Source organism: Coregonus lavaretus (assembly GCF_964263955.1).
Source record: "Coregonus lavaretus genome assembly, chromosome: 6".
Classification (NCBI taxonomy): Eukaryota; Metazoa; Chordata; class Actinopteri; order Salmoniformes; family Salmonidae; genus Coregonus; species Coregonus lavaretus.
In genome coordinates, this window is record NC_139993.1 from 63,090,793 (window position 1) to 63,116,217 (window position 25,425).

Below are 25,425 nucleotides of genomic sequence, written 5' to 3' on the forward strand. Positions count from 1 at the left end.
AGGGAGATTTACAGTCCCGTGAAAACGATGTCCAGTTTGGAAGAGAGTGGGGCGAAGCCAAGGTTTTGTTCATTGTGAGGGTCCGGTGTGTTTTATCAGTAGACAAAACATTCCCATATCTCTTAGTAAAGGGGGGCATGAAAAAGACATTAACATATCTCTTAGTAAAGGGGGGCATGAAAAAGACATTCCCATATCTCTTAGTAAAGGGGGCAGGAAAAAGACATTCCCATATCTCTTAGTAAAGGGGGCAGGAAAAAGACATTCCCATATCTCTTAGTAAAGGGGGCAGGGAAAAGACATTCCCATATCTCTTAGTAAAGGGGGCAGGGAAAAGACATTCCCATATCTCTTAGGAAAGGGGGCAGGAAAAAGACAGCTTCCTATCAAACCCATTGTTGTAAAATATGCCAGGAAAGATATTGCCACTGCTTTACCTCTACTTGTATGCATTTGATTAAACATTATGGGAATGTCCCCCTCCTTTATCAGCAGTAGGTTTATACAGTGTCAACATGGCTGGTTATAAATACACCCTGTTTCAGACCAGTCGGGCAGGCTGGGGCGCAGTACAGCCTCTTCCCTCTGCAGCCCTGGACTGTGGGAGAGGGATCCTGTTCCTCAGCCTCTTCCCTCTGCAGCCCTGGACTGTGGGAGAGGGATCCTGTTCCTCAGCCTCTTCCCTCTGCAGCCCTGGACTGTGGGAGAGGGATCCTGTTCCTCAGCCTCTTCCCTCTGCAGCCCTGGACTGTGGGAGAGGGATCCTGTTCCTAAGCCTCTTCCCTCTGCAGCCCTGGACTGTGGGAGAGGGATCCTGTTCCTCAGCCTCTTCCCTCTGCAGCCCTGGACTGTGGGAGAGGGATCCTGTTCCTCAGCCTCTTCCCTCTGCAGCCCTGGACTGTGGGAGAGGGATCCTGTTCCTCAGCCTCTTCCCTCTGCAGCCCTGGACTGTGGGAGAGGGATCCTGTTCCTCAGCCTCTTCCCTCTGCAGCCCTGGACTGTGGGAGAGGGATCCTGTTTCTCAGCCTCTTCCCTCTGCAGCCCTGGACTGTGGGAGAGGGATCCTGTTCCTCAGCCTCTTCCCTCTGCAGCCCTGGACTGTGGGAGAGGGATCCTGTTCCTCAGCCTCTTCCCTCTGCAGCCCTGGACTGTGGGAGAGGGATCCTGTTCCTCAGCCTCTTCCCTCTGCAGCCCTGGACTGTGGGAGAGGGATCCTGTTCCTCAGCCTCTTCCCTCTGCAGCCCTGGACTGTGGGAGAGGGATCCTGTTCCTCAGCCTCTTCCCTCTGCAGCCCTGGACTGTGGGAGAGGGATCCTGTTCCTCAGCCTCTTCCCTCTGCAGCCCTGGACTGTGGGAGAGGGATCCTGTTTCTCTGCAGCCCTGGACTGTGGGAGAGGGATCCTGTTCCTCAGCCTCTTCCCTCTGCAGCCCTGGACTGTGGGAGAGGGATCCTGTTTCTCTGCAGCCCTGGACTGTGGGAGAGGGATCCTGTTTCTCTGCAGCCCTGGACTGTGGGAGAGGGATCCTGTTTCTCTGGTCAGGCTCATCTGAGTCAGAGTATACTTGTGCTGTCCTGTGCGCACGTGGTCTGAAACTTCACTTGAGGCTGGTTTGTCAGGTTTCACCAGAGGTACCAGTTTATCTAGGAGTGTTTCAGTTCAGGATGAACTCCACGGTTGGCTACATGCATGTGTCACCAGACTGAACCGTATGAACTCCACGGATGGCTACATGCATATGTCACCAGACTGAACCGTATGAACTCCACGGTTGGCTACATGCATGTGTCACCAGACTGAACCGTATGAACTCCACGGATGGCTACATGCATATGTCACCAGACTGAACCGTATGAACTCCACGGATGGCTACATGCATGTGGCGGCAGGTAGCTTAGTGGTTAAGAGCGTTGTGCCAGTAATCGAAAGGTCGCTGGTTCTAATCCCCGAGCCGACTAGGTGAAAAAATCTGTCGATGTGCCCTTGAGCAAGGCACTTAACCCTAACTGCTCCTGTAAGTCGCTCTGGATAAGAGCGTCTGCTAAATGACTAAAAATCATATGTTACCAGACTGAACCGTATGAACTCCACGGTTGGCTACATGCATATGATACCAGACTGAACCATATGAACTCCACGGTTGGCTACATGCATATGATACCAGACTGGATGTCTACATGTACACTACAGTTCAAAAGTTTGGGGTCACTTAGAAATGTCCTTGTTTTCGAAAGAAAAGCAATTTTTTTGTCCTTTTAAAATAACATCAAATTGATCTAGGCAGAGTTGCAAAGAAAAAGCCATATCTCAGACTGGCCAATAAAAATAAAAGATTAAGATGGGCAGTCTGAGATATGGCTTTTTCTTTGCAACTCTGCCTAGAAGGTCAGCATCCCGGAGTCGCCTCTTCACTGTTGACGTTGAGGTGTTTTGCGGGTACTATTTAATGAAGCTGCCAGTTGAGGACCTGTGAGGTGTCTGTTTCTCAAACTAGACACTAATGTATTTGTCCTCTTGCTCAGTTGTGTACCGGGGCCTCCCACTCCTCTTTCTATTCTGGTTAGAGCCAGTTTGCGCTGTTCTGTGAAGGGAGTAGTACGAGATCTTCAGTTTCTTGGCAATTTCTCGCATGGAATATCCTTCATTTCTCAGAACAAGAATAGACTGACGAGTTTCAGAAGAAAGTTCTTTGTTTCTACGCCATTTTGATCCTGTAATCGAACCCACAATTGCTGATGCTCCAGATACTCAACTAGTCTCAAGAAGGCCAGTTTTATTGCTTCTTTAATCAGCACAACGGTTTTCAGCTGTGCTAACATAATTGCAAAAGGGTTTTCTAATGAACAATTAGCCTTTTAAAATGATAAACTTGGATTAGCAAACACAACGTGCCATTGGAACACAGGACTGATGGTTGCTGATAATGGGCCTCTGTATGCCTATGTAGATATTCCATTAATAAGCAACCGTTTCCAGCTACAATAGCCATTTACAACATTAACAATGTCTACACTGTATTTCTGATCAATTTGATGTTATTTTAAATGGACAAAAGAAATGTTTTTCTTTCGAAAACAAGGACATTTCTAAGTGACCCCAAACTTTTGAACGGTAGTGTATATGTTACCAGACTGAACCGTATGAACTCCATGGATGGCTACATGTATTTTACCAGACTGTGAACCTTATTCCCCTTTGGCCTCATGCCACACCATTATTCCCTCTGTTTGTTTGTTAGAATACAATAAAACAACCTATATCTCCTAATCACTTGAAGAGGAATAGCCAGAGACTTTGCTTCCATTATATGAAGAATGTATTTAATTACTTGTGATATGGTGGTCCATTTTTTTTCTTGACATAAGCTAGCCACAGAAAAATAGTTGTATAAATTACTGATAAAGCGTGGTCCAATCAGCAGACATTCTGATTCAGCTAACAGACTAAAAAATGGCCATCGAGCCCCAGAACATTTAAAACAAAATCTAAAATTGAGATCAACATACTGAATAGCTGGGGTTTTCACACCATCATGAACCATTCCTCACATTAACAAACATAACACCAGACTAGGACTGTGTTTTTCAAATGACTCCTAAAAATTATTCTTGTTTTGGCATGATGTCACACGCCAACAATGACACTTTTGTTATTATGAATATACATTTCTACGTTCCATTTGAAATTAGCTCAGTCTCTCACGAGCTGCCTGTCTGGCCTCTCCATTTTCATATAGCTGTATCCAAACATCCTATAAAACATGTTTATACTATACATCAGTGTTCTTTCTTATAAAACAGTATAAAACTAACTTAGATTCTTTTTTTCAATATCACAATACATGTGATGTATGGGGATTGTTTGTGTTTGGGGAGAGGAAAAATGTAAAACCCATCAAAGAGTAAACATCGATTGGAGTTAAACTGCTTTACAACAAGGTTCAAGCGCTCCAATCAGTCTCTACTCTTGGCCAAGGTCTCTTCTGTCAGATGCAGATAGTTTGAGAAGAGTGCATTTTTGGCAGCTGGCTTTGGTAGGTTTTCAGTACCTGATGATAGTTACTGATTGGAAGCCCTTAACTTGTGTTACATCAAAGTGTTTAAGGCAATTTAAAACTAAATACAATAACATCCTGCTAGATCAGTCAGAATGATCATATGTTAATGCCTTTCATACATGTCTTGTTATTGGGCCATAATTCAGTTTCTACACGCCACAGTTACACCTCATAAGCTATTAACTTGAATTTCCTTCAGAAAAAGATCTAAAAGAGCTGAAGATTATCTGAGAAGGTGATTATGTGGAATGACCCAGTGATCTGAGAAGGTGATTATGTGGAATGACCCAGTGATCTGAGAAGGTGATTATGTGGAATGACCCAGTGATCTGAGAAGGTGATTATGTGGAATGACCCAGTGATCTGACAAGACTAAATGAGAACAGCTGTTAGCGGTCTCAAATTGACAGTTAAAAATACAAATAGGAATAATAAAAAAAAAGTTGAGTAAAACTTCATAAAATTGTCAATCCCTTACATGGCACAGACAGCAAGGAACAGAGTGCAGCAAAATGTTTATGATATCCTTAGGGAGAGAGTGTTGTTATTGCGGTTGGCCTCTGTTGCAGACAGTTCACAGTGTTAGGAGGGTGTCGTAGTGTTGAGGAGGAGAACCAGTCTGCAGGAGACTGGCTAACACCAGTCTGCGATGTAGTCAAAGTCACCAAACATTTCCTGGTCCTCGGCTGTCAGAACCCTGGGCTCCCGTGGCGGAGTCAGGATCGGTGCTTCTGAGGTGAACTCGTCGTCAAAGTTACTGACGTCCTCTCTACCCTTGATGGTGGGAATGAACTCTGGCCGCACCTTCTTAGCCAGTAGACCATCCCAGTCCACACTCTGAGGGAATACAGGAGACGAGAGACCGTCAAGGGAGATATAATGCATTATGAAGAGTATAATTCATAGGAAGTGTTGATAAACGTTTCACACGTACAGATTGGGACCATAAACCAATACTGGGAACCTACCCTAAAGAATGGATGCTTCTTAACTTCCTCTGCATCTTTCTCACCAGCCCCAAGACGTCTCTCTGGGTTTCTCCTCAACAGCTGGGGATAGGAAGAGTTGAGTTAGTTACAAAGAACATGCATTTACAGTGCATTTGGAAAGTATTCAGACCCCTTGACTTTTTCCACATTTTGTTATGTTACAGCCTTATTCTAAAATTGATTTTTTTTTTTTTATAATCCTCATCAATCTACACACAATACCCCATAATGACAAAGAGAAAACAGGTTAAGAAATGTTTGCAAATTTATTAAAAATAAAAAACGGAAATACCTTATTTACATAAGTATTCAGACCCTTTGCGATGAGACTCAATATTGAGCTCAGGTGCATCTTGTGTCCATTGATCATCCTTGAGATGTTTCTACAACTTGATTGGAGTCCACCAGTGGTAAATTCAATTGATTGGACATGATTTGGAAAGGCACACACCTGTCTATATAAGGTCCCACAGTTGACAGTGCATGTCAAAGCAAAAACCAAGCCATAAGGTCGAAGGAATTGTCCGTAGAGCTCCGAGACAGGATTGTGTCGAGGCACAGATCTGGGGAAGGGTACCAAAAAAATTTCTGCAGCATTGAAGGTCCCCAAGAACACAGTGGCCTCCATCATTCTTAAATGGAAGAAGTTTGGAACCACCAAGACTCTTCCTAGAGCTGGCCGCATGGCCAAACTGAGCAATCGGGGGAGAAGGGCCATGGTCAGGGAGGTGACCAAGAACCTGATGGTCACTCTGACAGAGCTCCAGAGTTCCTCTGTGGAGATGGGAGAACCTTCCAGAAGGACAACCATCTCTGCAGCACTCCACCAATCAGGCCTTTATGGGAGAGTGGCCAGACGGAAGCCACTCCTCAGTAAAAGGAACATGACAGCCCGCTTGGAGTTTGCCAAAAGGCACCTAAAGGACTCTCAGACCATGAGAAACAAGATTATCTGGTCTGATGAAACCAAGATAACTCTTTGGCCTGAATGCCAAGCGTCTGGAGGAAACCTGGCACCATCCCTACGGTGAAGCATGGTGGTGGCAGCATCATGCTATGGGGATGTTTTTCAGCGGCAGGGACTGGGAGACTAGTCTGGATCGAGGGAAAGATGAACGGAGCAAAGTACAGAGAGATCCTTGATGAAGTCCTGAGCACTCTGGAGCAGGTTCTCAGACTGGGGCGAAGGTTCTCCTTCCAACAGGACAATGACCCTAAGCAGACAGCCAAGACAACGCAGGTGTGGCTTCGGGACAAGTCTCTGAATGTCCTTGAGTGGCCCAGCCAGAGCCCGGACCTGAAAATAGCTGTGCAGCGACGCTCCCCATGCAACCTGACAGAGCTTGAGAGGATCTGCAGAGAAGAATGGGAGGAACTCCCCAAATACAGGTGTGCCAAGTTTGTAGCGTCATACCCAAGAAGACTTGAGGCTGTAATCGCTGCCAAAGGTGCTTCAACAAAGTACTTAAAGGGTCTGAATACTTATGTAAATGTGATATTTCAGTTTTATATTTTTAATACATTTGCTAAAATTTCTAAAAACCTGTTTTTGCTTTGTCATTATGGGGTGTTGTGTGTAGATCGATGAGTGGGAAAAAACGATTTAATCCATTTTAGAATAAGGCTGTAACGTAACAAAATGTGGGAAAAGTCAAGGGGTCTGAATACTTTCCGAATGCACTATACCTTATACTCCATAAATTGGTGAACATAGTCCAATAAACAAGACTGTATCCTCAGTGTACGTTGAATGATTTTACATGCTGATCTAAATAACATTCTGGAGATACATTAGTAAGCAAACCATACCCTTCTCATGATGGAGATGGCTTCGGTAGAGAGGAATCGTGGGTAGCGGACTTCATCGTTTACGATGCTGTCAAACACCTCCTCTTCATCGTCACCAGGGAATGGGGACTCCCCCACCAGCATCTCAAAGATGAGCACCCCCAGGCCCCACCAGTCCACGGCCCGCGTGTACGATGTCTCCGTCAGCACCTCAGGGGCCAGGAACTCAGGAGTACCGCAGAACGTACTGGTGCGGTCCTGATAGCCCATCCCTACAGGAACAGCAGACGGAGAGATGATCAATGAAGCCAACCATAACAAAGCAATACCAAAAGGGCAAATTATTCAAGACTGAGGGAGTTAGACTTGTCTTGCATTAAACCCCTAGGGCCGGTTTCCCGGACTAAAAAGCTGATGGTGTCTAACGTTCTCCACCCACCTTCTTTACAGAGGCCAAAGTCAGCGATCTTCACGTATCCCTCTGTGTCCAGCAACAAGTTGTCCAGCTTCAGGTCTCTGATATGCAAGAGGGGCAATCATCAACTATTGTAGTACCAAATTATAATATGTGGTGTTAGCAATTCCATGTACAGTACAGTACTATATACAGCTGTATGTGAACAGTGTGTGGGGCATACCTGTATACAATCTTATGGTCATGAAGATACTGCAATCCCAAGACAACACAAGCAGCATAGAACCTTTCATGGAGACAGGAAATTAAGCTGTTAGATATACACAGAATGAAAATCGACATTTTACCAGACAAACACACTTCTACCCAACTGAGAATAAACAAAGCCTCAATTTCATTAGGACTCAATTGAGATCATTCATTACTCCACCATGAAATTACACTGAACAAAAAATATAAAAACGCAACATGCAACAATTTCAAAGATTTTACAGTTCATATTAGGAAATCAGTCAATTGAAATAAATTCATTAGGCCCTAATCTATGGATTTCACATGACTGGGAATACAGATATGCATCTGTTGGTCACAGATACCTTTAAAATGAAGGTAGGGGCGTGAATCAGAAAACCAGTCAGTATCTGGTGTGACCAACATTTGCCTCATACAGCGCGACACATCTTCACATAGAGTTGATCAGGTTGTTGATTGTGGCCTGTGGAATGTTGTCCCACTCCTCTTCAATGGCTGTGCGAAGTTGCTGGATATTGGCGGGAACTAGAACACGTCGATCCAGAGCGTCCCAAACATGATCAATGGGTGACATGTCTGGTGAGTATGTAGGCCATGGAAGACCTGGGACATTTTCAGCTTCCAGGAATTGTGTACAGATCCTTGCAACATGGGGCCGTACATTATCATGCTGAAACATGAGGTGATGGCGGCGGATGAATGGCACGACAATGGGCCTCAGGATCTCGTCACGGTATCTCTGTGCATTCAAATTGCCATCAATAAAATGCAATTTTGTTCGTTGTCCGTAGCTTATGCCTGCCCATACCATAACCCCACCGTCACCATGGGGCACTCTGTTCACAACATTGTCATCAGCATACCGCTCGCCCACACAATGTCATACACACTTGTCGGCCATCTGACCGGTACAGTTGAAACCGGAATTGATCTGTGAAGAGCACACTTCTCCAACGTGCCAGTGGCCATCAAAGGTGAGCATTTGCCCACTGAAGTTGGTTACGACGTCGAACTGCAGTCAGGTCAAGACCCTGGTGAGGATGACGAGCACGCAGATGAGCTTCCCTGAGACGGTTTCTGACCATTTGTGCAGAAATTCTTCAGTTGTGCAAACCCACATTTTCACCAGCTATCGGGTGGATGTCTCAAACGATCCCGCAGGTGAAGAAGCCGGATGTGGAGGTCATGGGCTGGCATGGTTACACATGGTCTGTGGTTGTGAGGTCGGTTGGACGTACTGCCAAATTCTCCAAAACGAGGCGGCTTATGGTAGAGAAATTAACATTCAATTCTCTGGCAACAGCTCTGGTGGACATTCCTGCAGTCAGCATGCCAATTGCATGCTCCCTCAAAACTTGAGACATCTCTGGCATTGTGTTGTGTGGCAAAAACTGCACATTTTAGAGTGGCCTTTTATTGTCCCCAGCACAAGGTGCACCTGTGTAATGATCATGCTGTTTTTTTTATTTACTTTTTATTTCACCTTTATTTAACCAGGTAAGTCAGTTGAGAACAAGTTCTCATTTACAACTGCGACCTGGCCAAGATAAAGCAAAGCAGTGCGATAAAAACAACAACACAGAGTTACATATGGAATAAACAAAACATACAGTCAAAAATACAACATAAAAAATATATACAGTGTGTGCGAATGTAGTAAGTTATGGAGGTAAGGCAATAAATAGGCCATAGTGCAAAATAGTTACAATTTCGTATTAACACTGGAATGATAGATGTGCATAAGATGATGTGCAAATAGAGATACTGGGGTGCAAATTAGCAAAATAAATAACAATATGGGGATGAGGTAGTTGGGTGGGCTAATTTCAGAAAAGCTGTGTACAGGTGCAGTGATCGGTAAGCTGCTCTGACAACTGACGCTTAAAGTTAGTGAAGGAGATAAGAGTCTCCAGCTTCAGAGATTTTTGCAGTTCGTTCCAGTCATTGGCAGCAGAGAACTGGAAGGAATGGTGGCCAAAGGAGGTGTTGGCTTTGGGGATGACCAGTGAGATATACCTGCTGGAGCGCAGACTACGGGTAGGTGTTGCTATGGTGACCAGTGAGCTAAGATAAGAGGGGGATTTGCCTAGCAGTGATTTATAGATGACCTGGAGCCAGTGGGTTTGGCGACGAATATGTAGTGAGGGCCAGCCAACAAGAGCGTACAGGTCACAATGGTGGGTAGTATATGGGGCTTTGGTGACAAAACGGATGGCACTGTGATAGACTACATCCAATTTGCTGAGTAGAGTGTTGGAGGCTATTTTGTAAATGACATCGCCGAAGTCGAGGATCGGTAGGATAGTCAGTTTTACGAGGGCATGTTTGGCAGCATGAGTGAAGGAGGCTTTGTTGCGAAATAGGAAGCTGAGTCTAGATTAGTTCTAGTTTAATCAGCTTCTTGATATGCCACACCTGTCAGGTGGATATATTATCTTGGCAAAGGAGAAATGCTCACTAACAGAGATGTAAACAAATTTGTGCATAACATTTTAGATAAATCAGCTTTTTGTGCGTATGGAACATTTCTGGGATCTTTTATTTCAGCTCATGAAACATGGGACCAACACTTTACATGTTGCCTTTATATTTTTGTTCAGTGTAGTATGGAATCAGGAAAAGGAGTTGTTACTCACACAGCCCGGGGTTCTTGGAACACGTCCGTGTGTATGTGCATCATGAGGTCACCACCAGCCGCATACTCCATGACAAAGCACACGTGTTCCTTGGTCTGGAAGCACGCAAACAGGTTGACCAGGAAAGGATGTCTGACGCTGTTCACGGTCTCAAAGATACGCTTCTCACACATCAGGCTGAGGATAGGTCAGAGGTCAGTTATTTTACCACAGATCATACTTAATTTCTAAGGATTTTTTTCATTGTATCAGAGACAAAATAAATCAATATAGATGCGTCTCTATTGTCTAAGGTCAAATTTACATTGAGTGTACAAAACATTATGAACACCTGCTCTTTCCATGACAGACTGACCAGGTGAAAGCTATGATCCCTTATTGATGTCACTTGTTAAATCCACTTCAAATCAGTGTAGATGAAGGGGAGGAGACAGGTTAAAGAAGGATTTTTAAGCCTTCAGACAATTGAGATATGGATTGTGTATGTGTGCCATTCAGAGGGTTAATGGGCAAGACAAAATATTTAAGTGCCTTTGAACAGGGTATGGTAGTAGGTGCCAGGCGCACTGGTTTGTGACAGGAAGTGCAACGCTTCTGGGTTTTTCACGCTCAACAGTTTCCTGTGTGTATCAAGAATGGTCCACCACCCAAAGGACATCCAGCCAACTTGACACAACTGTAGTAAGCATTGTAGTCAACATGGGCCAGCATCCATGTGGAATGCTTTCGACACCTTGTAGAGTCCATGCCCCGACGAATTGAGGCGGTTCTGAGGGCAAAAGGGTGGGTGCAACTCAATATTAGGAAGGTGTTCCTAATGTTTTGTACACTCAAGTGTATATTGTCATTAGGTTGTCGGTGTTATGTTCTACCTGTCTACTTCATCACGTGATACAATGTCTCCTTTCTTCAGGGCCTTGATAGCAAACATCTCCCCTGTACTTTCATACTCAGCCAGGAGCACCTGTTGAATAACAGAGAGCGGTTAGATCTTGTGAAGGGGGGGGAAGAGGCCACGAGCGTCTGACATCACTACTGCCTTGCTGAGAACTGAAGATCACGCGTGGCCTCACCTTTCCAAAGTGTCCTCGGCCCAGGACTGCCACACACTTAAAGTCTACGAGACTGAACTGGAAGTCTTCCTCCTCCCTGGTATCTGTGGTGTGTTGGACGGGTGACGTCTCATCTGGCTGCTCTACCGCCACACTGTCGTCTAGTTTACTGTTCAACACACTGTTCCTGCTGTCATTCAGGAAGTCAAATGTAGACAGGGCATTCTGGGAAACAAAATACAACAAATCGCAATCACGGTTAGGTCAAAATACACCAATCACAGTTACATAAAACCAACTTTAACAGTTACAGAACTGTCACAGCATTACATTACAGACCATGTTCTCTAGAGCAACTTACAAGGGCAATCAAATAACATGGCTGAAGAACAGCAGCATGAACCGAGTCAGAAAAACTCTCATTAAATGGTCATCTCTTTACTAAAATAACCAACAGCAACATGAATCCTTCAGAGTTGGTGAATTGATACATTGTGTTCGGAGCTACCTGTACTCTCTCTCTGTCTGTAGTTCTGCTCTCCAGAATGGGCTCTCCAGTAGAAGGAAGAAGCTTCGGGGGAAGTGTGGGCTCTTTGCCAAACTCCAGTTTGGTCACTGTCAGGTCACTGAGGAGAGAGAGAGAGAGAGAGAGAGGTCCTTTCAGAAGAGTTTCCATTTCTGTTCACTTCAACAATCTGTCAGGTGTGGACCAATAGGTCACCAATGTGCGAGGTGTGTGTGTGTGTGCGTGTAGCTGTGTGTTTACCTGGGGGACTGGTGCAGGATGGACTGGGACTCAGGACCTAGCTCTGTCCCCATGTCTGGCAGCTGAGCAGGACTGAAGGAGTTGTTGACAGAGGGGATGGCTCTCCTCACCAGACGACCCCACGTAGCAATGTTGATGTTCATCTGAGGGGCACGCAGGAACGTCTTGCCTGGGACAGAACAGAGCAGAGGGTCACAACCGTAGCGTAATTAATCCAATCAATAAATCAACCAACATTTCTTTATTTAGACCTTTCTCCAACAAAAAGGTGTTACAAGGTGTTTCTTTTTTTTTTTGTCATTTAGCAGACGCTCTTATCCAGAGCGACTTACAGTTAGTGAATACATATATATATATATTTTTTTTTTATACTGGCCCCCCGTGGGAATCGAACCCACAACCCTGGCGTTGCAAACGCCATGCTCTATCAACTGAGCTACATCCCTGCCGGCCATTCCCTCCCCTACCCTGGACGACGCTGGGCCAATTGTGCGCCGCCCATGAGTCTCCCGGTCGCGGCCGGCTGCGACAGAGCCTGGATTCGAACCAGGATCTCTAGTGGCACAGTTAGCACTGCGATGCAGTGCCTTAGACCACTGCGCCACTCAGGAGTACACCAATAACGTTAAAGCTTGGACTTTACACAATCTGCAGAAGCAAAATAATCTGTACAGACCTTGTTGTTTGGAGAAGATCTTCTTTTGCCTTTGAAGTTTTGGCCTCCGCTCAATAACTGGGTTGAAAAATGTAACCTGAGGGAAAACACATAAGTTATGAGTAATTCTGTAAATATTAGGAATAAATCGTATTTAGCAGGAATGCTAAATGTGGGTGTTTGTTGGGGAAGTGGATAATTGAATAGTACCTCAGCGAACAATTTGCCCTGAGGCTCCAGGTAGAGGCACATGCCATGGCGCTGGTTGTCCAGGAAGTCTTCCAGGCGTAGGAACTTGATGGCACACAGCGATCTCCAGTCCCTCCAGTAGACAGAGATCTCCAGCTCACGAGACTGTGGAACACACATACTGTAAGATCTCCCCACCAGGCCTTTAACACTAGTCATCAGATCTCCCCATCAGGTCTCCTTTAACACTAGTCATCAGATCTCCCCACCAGGCCTTTAACACTAGTCATCAGATCTCCCCATCAGGTCTCCTATAACACTAGTCATCAGATCTCCCCATCAGATCTCCTATACCACTAGTCATCAGATCTCCCCATCAGGTCTCCTATAACACTAGTCATCAGATCTCCCCATCAGATCTCCTATACCACTAGTCATCAGATCTCCCCATCAGGTCTCCTTTAACACTAGTCATCAGATCTCCCCATCAGGTCTCCTATAACACTAGTCATTAGATCTCCCCATCAGGTCTCCTTTAACACTAGTCATCAGATCTCCCCACCAGGCTTTTAACACTAGTCATCAGATCTCCCCATCAGGCCTTTAACACTAGTCATCAGATCTCCCCACCAGGTCTCCTATAACACTAGTCATCAGATCTCCCCATCAGGTCTCCTATAACACTAGTCATCAGATCTCCCCATCAGGTCTCCTATAACACTAGTCATCAGATCTCCCCATCAGGTCTCCTATACCACTAGTCATCAGATCTCCCCACCAGGCCTTTAACACTAGTCATCAGATCTCCCCATCAGGTCTCCTATAACACTAGTCATCAGATCTCCCCACCAGGCCTTTAACACTAGTCATCAGATCTCCCCATCAGGTCTCCTATAACACTAGTCATCAGATCTCCCCACCAGGCCTTTAACACTAGTCATCAGATCTCCCCACCAGGCCTTTAACACTAGTCATCAGATCTCCCCACCAGGCCTTTAACACTAGTCATCAGATCTCCCCATCAGGTCTCCTATACCACTAGTCATTAGATCTCCCTACCAGGCCTTTAACACTAGTCATCAGATCTCCCCATCAGGTCTCCTATAACACTAGTCATCAGATCTCCCCATCAGGTCTCCTATACCACTAGTCATCAGATCTCCCCATCAGGCCTATAACACTAGTCATCAGATCTCCCCATCAGGCCTATAACACTAGTCATCAGATCTCCCCATCAGGCCTATACCACTAGTCATCAGATCTCCCCATCAGGCCTTTAACACTAGTCATCAGATCTCCCCATCAGGTCTCCTATAACACTAGTCATCAGATCTCCCCACCAGGCCTTTAACACTAGTCATCAGATCTCCCCATCAGGTCTCCTATAACACTAGTCATCAGATCTCCCCACCAGGCCTTTAACACTAGTCATCAGATCTCCCCACCAGGCCTTTAACACTAGTCATCAGATCTCCCCACCAGGCCTTTAACACTAGTCATCAGATCTCCCCACCAGGCCTTTAACACTAGTCATCAGATCTCCCCACCAGGTCTCCTATAACACTAGTCATCAGATCTCCCCACCAGGCCTTTAACACTAGTCATCAGATCTCCCCATCAGGTCTCCTATACCACTAGTCATCAGATCTCCCCACCAGGTCTCCTATACCACTAGTCATCAGATCTCCCCACCAGGCCTTTAACACTAGTCATCAGATCTCCCCATCAGGTCTCCTATAACACTAGTCATCAGATCTCCCCATCAGGCCTTTAACACTAGTCATCAGATCTCCCCACCAGGCCTTTAACACTAGTCATCAGATCTCCCCACCAGGTCTCCTATAACACTAGTCATCAGATCTCCCCATCAGATCTCCTATAACACTAGTCATCAGATCTCCCCATCAGGTCTCCTTTAACACTAGTCATTAGATCTTCCCACCAGGTCTCCTATAACACTAGTCATCAGATCTCCCCATCAGGTCTCCTATAACACTAGTCATTAGATCTCCCCACCAGGCCTTTAACACTAGTCATCAGATCTCCCCATCAGGCCTTTAACACTAGTCATCAGATCTCCCCATCAGGTCTCCTATAACACTAGTCATCAGATCTCCCCACCAGGTCTCCTATAACACTAGTCATCAGATCTCCCCATCAGGTCTCCTATACCACTAGTCATCAGATCTCCCCACCAGGTCTCCTATAACACTAGTCATCAGATCTCCCCATCAGGCCTTTAACACTAGTCATCAGATCTCCCCACCAGGTCTCCTATAACACTAGTCATCAGATCTCCCCACCAGGCCTTTAACACTAGTCATCAGATCTCCCCACCAGGTCTCCTATAACACTAGTCATCAGATCTCCCCACCAGGCCTTTAACACTAGTCATCAGATCTCCCCATCAGGTCTCCTATACCACTAGTCATCAGATCTCCCCATCAGGTCTCCTATACCACTAGTCATCAGATCTCCCCATCAGGTCTCCTATACCACTAGTCATCAGATCTCCCCACCAGGTCTCCTATAACACTAGTCATTAGATCTCCCCACCAGGCCTTTAACACTAGTCATCAGATCTCCCCATCAGGTCTCCTATACCACTAGTCATCAGATCTCCCAATCAGGTCTCCTATAACACTAGTCATCAGATCTCCCCACCAGGTCTCCTATACCACTAGTCATCAGATCTCCCCACCAGGTCTCCTATAACACTAGTCATTAGATCTCCCCACCAGGCCTTTAACACTAGTCATCAGATCTCCCCATCAGGTCTCCTATACCACTAGTCATCAGATCTCCCAATCAGGTCTCCTATAACACTAGTCATCAGATCTCCCCACCAGGCCTTTAACACTAGTCATCAGATCTCCCCATCAGGTCTCCTATAACACTAGTCATCAGATCTCCCCACCAGGTCTCCTATACCACTAGTCATCAGATCTCCCCATCAGGTCTCCTATACCACTAGTCATTAGATCTCCCCACCAGGCCTTTAACACTAGTCATCAGATCTCCCCATCAGGTCTCCTATAACACTAGTCATCAGATCTCCCCATCAGGCCTTTAACACTAGTCATCAGATCTCCCCATCAGGTCTCCTATACCACTAGTCATCAGATCTCCCCATCAGGCCTTTAACACTAGTCATCAGATCTCCCCATCAGGTCTCCTATAACACTAGTCATCAGATCTCCCCATCAGGCCTTTAACACTAGTCATCAGATCTCCCCATCAGGTCTCCTATAACACTAGTCATCAGATCTCCCCATCAGGCCTTTAACACTAGTCATCAGATCTCCCCATCAGGTCTCCTATACCACTAGTCATTAGACAGTCCCACTAAAAGCCTGACTTTTGGAAGCTGCAGGGGGAAACTAATAGACGCCTACAGACTTAGTCACAGCCATCCCTGCCATTCAGAGTTATAGTTGCACAACTCCAGATTAGAGAGCGGCTCTCACCTTTCCTGCCTGGTTTCGACGTGCTAATAAATCAGTGGGATTTGCTGAAGGTTGTGAAATAGAAACAATAAACCAAATACAAACAGAAATCCGGATTAAAAAATGTTGTTTGAGGCGATTTCAGACACTGATAGCATTGTATGGGAAAGGGAAAACCTTCCCAGAGTGATTGAGGTAAAGCGGTTTAGATCACCCTGTCCAGCTCCACAGTGTGTATATATAGTGAAGTAGTGTGTGTGTGTGTGTGTGTGTGTGTGTGTGTGTGTGTGTGTGTGTGTGTGTGTGTGTGTGTGTGTGTGTGTTCGGTTTAATTTACCCTGTCTAGTTCCAATGTAAACTTCTGGTCCCAGGACTGGTTGCTGACTGGTTTCCAGCTGGTCTGTCCCACTTCAGTGTTGTCCAACTTCAGCACAGCACTGATCTCATCTGGAGAGAGCGAGAGAATACATTTCTACAATCTGAACCTGAACCTGGGTAATGTTCAGCAGGCACCAAATGGACTGAAACTGGGAGTACTTGTCCAATTGTCCGTACTTGTGCTTTAAGAAACGCTTGTTTAGATTTTCTGTGCAAAACATTTGAACACGACCCTGATTTCGCCACTCTGTTCAAAACAGCGGGCGGACAACTGTTCAAAACAGCGGGCGGACAACTGTTCAAAACAGCGGGCGGACAACTGTTCAAAACAGCGGGCGGACAACTGTTCAAAACAGCGGGCGGACAACTGAGCAATATTTCACAGCTAGATGTAAGGCGTTAGCCTGAGCAGCTTCAAAACATCCGACAGAGACACATTTGGGGGTCAACACTCAACTGGACAGGTCGTCGGTCTTGGAGAGGCTGCGTGAGCCGGTTCCTTTGCTCTTGTTGCTTCTGGACATGAAGGAGGAGCGCTGTTCACTTGGGCTCCAGCCGGGGAGGGAGGCCGAGGGTATCTTACAGCGGCCTGGGACCTCCTCCAGCAGGTCCTGACAACCCATCAGACGCACCTCCAACGTTCCTGGAAGGAAAAACAGGTCACACACACGCACCGGACAGAAAGAGGAATGCCGGGGGGGGGGGGGGGGGGGGGGGCAATGTATCAATCGTCTCAGAGTACGGGTGCTGATCTACGATCAGGTGCCTCCTGTCCATGTCATCTTATTTCATTGTGATCTAAAAAGGCTAAAGTCATCTTAAAATCAGCACTCCTGAGACTCCTGATGCATACTGCCACCGCACTATGGACTTACAAGCGGGTGAGGCATTACATACTGACTCGATCGGAAGTTTATCGTCTAACAGCTGTTAGCTGTGTATGTGTACATCCACATGTGTGTTTGGGATGAGGGTGGGGGTTGGCTCCGTTTACCTTAAGGAACATTTCAGAGCTTTGAACTCGAAGAGAGGCTGCTGTGTTTTTTTTTTTAATCTAGGGTATAACCCCGTAAGGATAAGGACAACATTGTGTGGTTGGTTCTAAAAGGAGTGTCTTACCTGTGAGTGCAGCAGGCTTGGTGACCGTGCTGTACTGGTTGTATGTAGACATAATGCTCTGGCGTGGGCTAGGTGGAGAGGACACCACCATGGCTAGTTCCTCCAGGATGAGAAGGCTCTTAGGATGGTCCTTAGGCAGTTCACTCAGCCGCTGCTCCAGAGATAACTGCAGCAGGTCCAACTTCTGATTGGACTCATTGAACCGGGCTTGAGCCTGGAAAAGAGACCAGTGTTAATGTTTAAACATACTAGGACATACACAGGACCATAGACTGGATATATATATAGATATATATATATATATATATATATATATATATATATATATATATATATCTGAGAACTTCAGTTTAGTGCAAGCATTCACAACATATTCAGAGGTCAACTCTATGGAACACCTGGATGAGGAACGGTATGTTGAGGAACGGTATGTTGAGGAACGGTATGTTGTGGAATGTTTATTTTCACATTCCACACTGATGTGTGATGTGCCCTGTCTAGACTCTGGAAGACTTTACATGTACCTTTATTCACAGAATGTCCACCATCTGAGAAGAAATTGAAAGATCCAAGTCTTCTTCACACTCCTTCATCCTGGTGTTACATTCTTGACACTGTATGGAGTTGACCGCTGACATACTTTCTATTATGGGCTTGGGACCGTTGTGTACAGGTAGAAATTGGGTTGCAAAACTCGGGTAACTTTCTCAAATTTTCCAGGTTTCCAGAAAACCTGCTTATTCCCTACTTTTTTCTGGGACTCTTCCAACCAGGATATGTCTGGAAAAACCTGGGTAATTTTAGGAAAGTTAAAAGAATTTTGCAACCCTGGGTATAAAGCCATCCTCTCACCTCAGAGTGGGCCTTCTTCTCTGTAACCTTCCCAGAAGAGCCCAGTAGGATCATTACGTTCTTGGCCCCCTCTGCTACAGCATGCTCTATCCTGGAATGATGTCTCAGCTCTTCTAGTCTCAGGTCCAGAGGACTGATGATGGGCTTGGACACTGAGACTGGGGATCAGAAATATCCACATTATCACAGACTGGGGACCAGAAATATCGTCATTATCACAGAGACTGGGGACCAGAAATATCCTCATTATCACAGAGACTGGGGACCAGAAATATCCTCATTATCACAGAGACTGGGGACCAGAAATATCCTCATTATCACTGAGACTGGGGTAGGGATCAGAAATATCATAACTATCACCTTTTCATAACCCAGAAAATATTTGAACATATCTGTACAGTGAGTTTTAAAATGTTTGTTGTGCGTAAAACAAAATCATACAAAATTAGGCTGGATTTTAAAAGGTTACAAAGTCTAAAAATACTAATTCCCCACATATACTTTATATAGGAGTGGGAAAAGCCCCCCAAACAGACAAATGCATGCTCTTGGTGAGAGGTGTGTTCATAAGGTCATAATGGGTTCCATACCATGGTTATTGCTGTAGTTGGTCTCGCCAGTCTGGCTGGCTTTGAGGATCTGCATCCTGATAAACTCGATCTTGGTCTTGCTGTCCTGCAGCATCTGCTGAGCAGTGGCAAGCAGCTTCTTATCCTATTGAAGTTAGGAGAAAACATACATGTAAATATATAAGCAGCTTCTTATCCTATTGAAGTTAGGAGAAAACATACATGTAAATATATAAGCAGCTTCTTATCCTATTGAAGTTAGGAGAAAACATACATGTAAATATATAAGCATTTTAAAACTGGCTATTTCTTTGGCCCAGTGTTTTACCATTTTGTTTTCGCCATCTGTTTTGATTTCTTTTGAAAACAACTTACTAATTCTCTCTTAAAAGATCAAAATAAAAATTATTAGCATTTCAACTAGAGTAAAGTATTCAACAATATTGACTTTGTATGGCTGTGTATATGGTCTTTCAAATGGGGTTAAAAGCATTGGAGACATTCCAGCTCAACTCTAATAGCTTGAGGATAGCCATACATCCCCCCCCCCCCCCCCCCCCGCTACCTTGGAGGATCCGTTGGAATACCCCCCCCACACACACACTACCTTGGAGGATCCGTTGGAATACATCTGGATCATATTCTCAGCTCCTTGTTTGCATTTGAGCTCAATGTCGTTTTGCTTCTTCAGAGCAGCCAGTCTGCTACTGCACATTCTGCTGGAATCACTGCTTGGGGTGTCTGGTGTCAGAGGGCAGCCAGAAACTACAATAAAACAGAACAGGCATGAGAGGGCAGCCAGAAACGACAATAAACAGAACAGGCATGAGAGGGCAGTCTGAAACTACAATAAACAGAACAGGCATGAGAGGGCAGCCAGAAACTACAATAAACAGAACAGGCATGAGAGGGCAGCCAGAAACTACAATAAACAGAACAGGCATGAGAGGGCAGCCAGAAACTACAATAAACAGAACAGGCATGAGAGGGCAGTCTGAAACTACAATAAACAGAACAGGCATGAGAGGGCAGCCAGAAACTACAATAAAACAGAACAGGCATGAGAGGGCAGCCAGAAACTACAATAAAACAGAACAGGCATGAGAGGGCAGCCAGAAACTACAATAAACAGAACAGGCATGAGAGGGCAGTATGAAACTACAATAAACAGAACAGGCATGAGAGGGCAGCCAGAAACTACAATAAACAGAACAGGCATGAGAGGGCAGCCAGAAACTACAATAAACAGAACAGGCATGAGAGGGCAGCCAGAAACTACAATAAACAGAACAGGCATGAGAGGGCAGCCAGAAACTACAATAAACAGAACAGGCATGAGAGGGCAGCCAGAAACTACAACACAAAAACAGGGATGAAATTAGACTTAAATGCAAGAGGAAGCGTAGCATCTTGATAGCTCACTGACCATTACATTGGCTTATATTAAAATGTACTGAATTGTACCATGAGTAGGCCATGTTGTTACTGTAAATACGGTAACTATAATCACATAGTAATATAGGCCTAAATTAAAATGGAGTAATCAAATTGTGCTGTTTTTTGGTAAAGAAAGGATTTTTCCCCAGACATCTTTTTCTATTTAGAGTCTGTTGAGCAATATTGGTAGCTGTCAAGATTGATACAACGTAACATGGTCAAGGCTTGTACAGACAAGCTGAGTTTCACTGACAGACAGAGAGAACAGGTTTCAGTGAGACGGACTCCCAGGTGACAGACAGAGAGAACAGGTTTCAGTGAGACGGACTCCCAGGTGACAGCCAGAGAGAACAGGTTTCAGGTGAGACGGACTCCCAGGTGAAATGCACCACACCACAACACAACGGCATGTAGTGTACACAGCCAGGCCATGAAACAGAATGCACCCTGGGTAACATGGAGAAACACTTTCCCTTTGGATCCTCAAGTGACCTCCAAGTCATATTGGACAGAAATCAGACAATTATCACCGTGTTCCATGTAGCCGTATATCCCCCAGTGGCATGCCGAATAAAAGTCGTTTATTTCCCACAATGAAAAGCCCCTATGAAAAGCCCCTATGAAAAGCCCCTATGAAAAGCCCCTATGAAAAGCCCCTATGAAAAGCCCCTATGATGTCTAGGAAAATCCCTCCTGATGTCAACGTAAAGGGTAGGGTGTCATTGTAAATAAGAATTTGTTCTTAACTGACTTGCCTAGTTAAATAAAGGTTAAATCAAAAGTATATACATGTACAGGAGAAGGGAAGAAGGAAGTTACATTACTTCATCACTGTTTAGGTATTTCCCCTTGGGTTACACCATCAAATCACAAAGAGCACTCCTGTACTGTCCTCATGGCTTTCCAGACTGCAGGAATTCATACAGGTCGTACAGGAGACCGGAGGCAACTTTCTATCATGATTTCTTTGAAGAGGGTAATTCATGATCTACTGCTCCTGTCTATTTAACTCAACATATAGGCCCACTGTACCTTTCACAGGGAATTACAAGAATACAATGTTTCTACAATACTCTCCATGTCTTAGGAAGAGAGTCTACTTGTACCATCAGTCAGCTTATCATAACTAAGCTAGACATGTAACCATTTTCCACATCTTCAAAAGACCTCCCTGAAATCTAAACACTTCCAACTTCCTGTGTAGGGGACAGCAGCTCATAAAGATGGAGGACAAGACAGAATATTATGCTTGTACCTAAAGGTAACTGCCAAAACACCAACATAAAGCGTCTTAATAGGGTGTTGGGCCGCCAGAACAGCTTCAGTGAGCCTTGGCATAGATTCTAGAAGAGTCTGGAACTCTATTGGAGGGATGCGAGCGACACCATTCTTCCACGAGAAATTCCACAATTTGGTGTTTTGTTGATGGTGGTGGAAAACGCTGTCGAGAATCTCCCATCCCACTGGGCAAAAACTGGTTCAACCAATGTTGTTTCTACGTCATTTCAACCCAAAAATTCAAAATGTGATGACATTGAATCAACATGGAAAACTGATTTTGATTTGCAAATAGTCAACGTAAAAAGGGAATTTCTTATTTTTTTCACCCAACTTTGAACTTAAATCCAATGACAGGGTGACATTTTTGGTTGATTTCACATTGAATTCACATTAGTTCACAACTTAACGAAACGTAAATCAAAACTAGACGTTGAACTGGCGTCTGAGCCCAATGGGATAGGTGTTGAATTGGGTTGAGATCTGGTGATTGAGACACACATCCTTTAAACCCCCTGTGCTCCTTTGAGACCCCTCTTTCAAAGTCACTGAGATCTCTTCTTCTAGCCATGGTAGCCAATATAAAACGGGCAACTGGGAATTTTTATACCCTAAGCATGATGGGATGTTAATTGCTTAATTAACTCAGGAACCACACCTGTGTGGAAGCACCTGCTTTCAATATACTTTGTATCCCTCATTTACTCAAGTGTTTCTATAATCTTGGCAGTTACCTGTACTACTGTGCTTGATCATCAACAGCATTGAGATGTTTGCTTGGCGGGGTCCAGGTTCAATACAGTACCATCTAGTGTACATGTAAGCCTACATAGATGAGTGAGTTTTGATAAGACATCATCAATTGTATAAAAGGGCTCATAGAAAACAAATGTGTAAGCATTAAAGTTCAAGAAGAAAAACAATATTGCTCTTGCAAGAGAGTTCCCTGTAAAATCCTATTGCATGACCCCATGAGACTGCTGCAAAATCCAAGATAGTGCAAAGGTAAATAGATTTACAACTAGTAGCTAGGCTTGCCAGAGTTCACGTCCCACATGGCACCCGATTCCCGTATTTGAACAGAGCTCTATGGGCCCTGGTCAAAAGTAGTGCACTATATAGGAAATAGGGTGCTATTTGGAACTCAATATAGGAAATAGGGTGCTATTTGGGACTCATATATAGGAAATAGGGTGCTATTTGGGACTCATATATAGGAAATAGGGTGCCATTTGGAACTCAATATAGGAAATAGGGTGCTATTTGGGACTCATATATAGGAAATAGGGTGCTATTTGGGACTCATATATAGGAAATAGGGTGCCATTTGGGACTCGTATATATATATATATATATATATATATATAGGACATAGGGTGCTATTTGGGACTCATATATAGGACATAGGCTGCTATTTGGGACTCACACAGAGGCTGTGTGAAGGGCAGTCTGTCTCGTGAACAGAGGCGACACACTGCAGCTTTAATGGCTCATGGAACTTAAAAGAAGGGTTTCCAGACACATCTAGTTCCCTAGCAAGCATGTTGAAACAAGGCTAAATAGTCTAGGCCTACTTGAGACCCTTCTTCATGTCCGAATGCCCCTTCACTCTGGAAAAGTGTTTTCCCCTGTTCATGCTACACTAGCAGAATGGCTGCTCTTTCATTATTTCTTATTTTTATTAGTTATCTATTTCTTTACTTAACACTTATTTTTCTTCAAACTGCATTGTTGGCTAAGGGCTTGTAAGTAAGCATTTCACTGTAAGGTCTACCTACGCCTGTTGTTTTCGGCGCATGTGACAAATACAATTTGGATTTGATTTATAGTCTGGTGGACACTTGACTACTTGACTTGAGACCCTTCTTCCTGTCCTAAATAACCTTGAGGGTCTGGAAATAGAAATGGCCCCATAGCTCATGCTTCCTGATGGACTACTCAGACACGTGCACTTCCAATTAAGGCTACAGCCCTTCCTCTAAAACACACAGAGCTCATGTGCACTCACTCATACAGATCGTTTGTATGTATGTATTGATATTTAGGCTACGTCTGCCTTTTTTATTGTATTTCTGTCCTTGAGCTGTTCTTGTCTATTAATGTTCTGTATTATGTCATGTTTCATGTTTTGTGTGGACCCCAGGAAGAGTAACTGCTGCTTTTGCAACAGCTAATGGGGATCCTAATAAAATACCAAATAGGCTGTCATTGAGTCGTTAATGACCAGTGGATGCAAAAATACACAACGGTCTACAGTAACCTTGCAGCAAACAAACCCACGCAGACAAGCAGAGGGCAGAACAATGCATCTCTTCTCTGTCTGGTAATCCCAGAGCAGCACGATGACCCAGCAGAAGGCCTCAGCCCCTTCCTTCCTTCATTAGCACTAGCTGTTGAATATGAATGTAAAGGACTGGCTGTATTCATCATGGCTGCTATGTGAATAAAACAATGCCTGGGTTCCTGTCTGTTGCTGCATGCTAATCATAGGACTGAGAGACACAGGGCTGAGAGAGAGAGAGAGACGGGGCTGAGAGAGAGAGAGAGAGACACGGGGCTGAGAGAGAGAGAGAGAGACACACGGGACAGAGAGAGAGCGACACGGGGCTGAGAGAGAGAGAGACACGGGACTGAGAGAGAGCGAGACACGGGACAGAGACAGACACGGGGCTGAGAGAGAGAGAGACACGGGGCTGAGAGAGTGAGAGAGACACGGGGCTGAGAGAAAGAGACACGGGGCTGAGAGAGAAAGAGAGACACGGGGCTGAGAGAGAGAGAGAGAGACACGGGCTGAAAGAGAGAGAGACAGGGCTGAGAGAGAGAGAGACGGGACTGAGAGAGAGAGAGACAAGGGGCTGAGAGAGAGAGAGAGACGGGACTGAGAGAGAGAGAGAGACACGGGACTGAGAGAGAGAGAGACACAGGGCTGAGAGAGAGAGAGACAGGGCTGAGAGAGAGAGAGACGGGACTGAGAGAGAGAGAGACAAGGGGCTGAGAGAGAGAGAGACGGGACTGAGAGAGAGAGAGACACAGGGCTGAGAGAGAGAGAGAGAGAGAGAGAGAGAGAGAGAGAGACACAGGGCTGAGAGAGAGAGAGAGAGAGAGAGAGAGAGAGAGAGAGAGAGAGAGGGCTGAGAGAGAGAGAGACAGGGCTGAGAGAGAGAGACGGGACTGAGAGAGAGAGACAAGGGGCTGAGAGAGAGAGAGAGAGAGAGAGACGGGACTGAGAGAAAGAGAGACACGGGACTGAGAGAGAGAGAGACACGGGACTGAGAGAGAGAGAGACGGGGCTGAGAGAGAGAGAGAGAGAGAAACAGGGCTGAGAGCGAGAGAGAGACACGGGACTGAGAGAGAGAGAGACACATGGCTGAAAGAGAAACAGGGCTGAGAGAGAGAGAGAGAGAGAGACAGGGCTGAGAGAGAGACACGGGACTGAGAGAGAGACACAGGGCTGAGAGAGAGAGAGAGAGACACAGGGCTGAGAGAGAGAGAGAGACACAGGGCTGAGAGAGAGAGAGAGACACAGGGCTGAGAGAGAGAGACACAGG

General features: G+C 45.2%; 1 protein-coding gene across 1 annotated transcript in view; it reads right to left on the reverse strand.

Moving 5' to 3' along the window:
- Positions 1-2,399: 2,399 nt before the first annotated feature.
- Positions 2,400-25,425, reverse strand: part of LOC311130663 (serine/threonine-protein kinase N2-like) — a 56,489-nt gene continuing 33,463 nt past the window's right edge. The window contains exons 3-20 of the mRNA XM_084163448.1: positions 19,770-19,927; positions 19,184-19,307; positions 18,594-18,751; positions 17,742-17,955; positions 17,080-17,265; positions 16,582-16,691; positions 12,820-12,963; positions 12,631-12,706; positions 11,955-12,123; positions 11,697-11,814; positions 11,210-11,413; positions 11,009-11,100; positions 10,137-10,313; positions 7,472-7,534; positions 7,273-7,349; positions 6,855-7,105; positions 5,025-5,105; positions 2,400-4,893 (exon numbers count right to left, since the gene is read on the reverse strand). Of these exons, the coding sequence (XP_084019574.1) occupies positions 4,690-4,893; positions 5,025-5,105; positions 6,855-7,105; positions 7,273-7,349; positions 7,472-7,534; positions 10,137-10,313; positions 11,009-11,100; positions 11,210-11,413; positions 11,697-11,814; positions 11,955-12,123; positions 12,631-12,706; positions 12,820-12,963; positions 16,582-16,691; positions 17,080-17,265; positions 17,742-17,955; positions 18,594-18,751; positions 19,184-19,307; positions 19,770-19,927 (2,606 nt within the window). The 3' untranslated portion in view covers positions 2,400-4,689. The remainder of the gene's footprint in view (positions 4,894-5,024; positions 5,106-6,854; positions 7,106-7,272; positions 7,350-7,471; positions 7,535-10,136; positions 10,314-11,008; positions 11,101-11,209; positions 11,414-11,696; positions 11,815-11,954; positions 12,124-12,630; positions 12,707-12,819; positions 12,964-16,581; positions 16,692-17,079; positions 17,266-17,741; positions 17,956-18,593; positions 18,752-19,183; positions 19,308-19,769; positions 19,928-25,425) is intronic.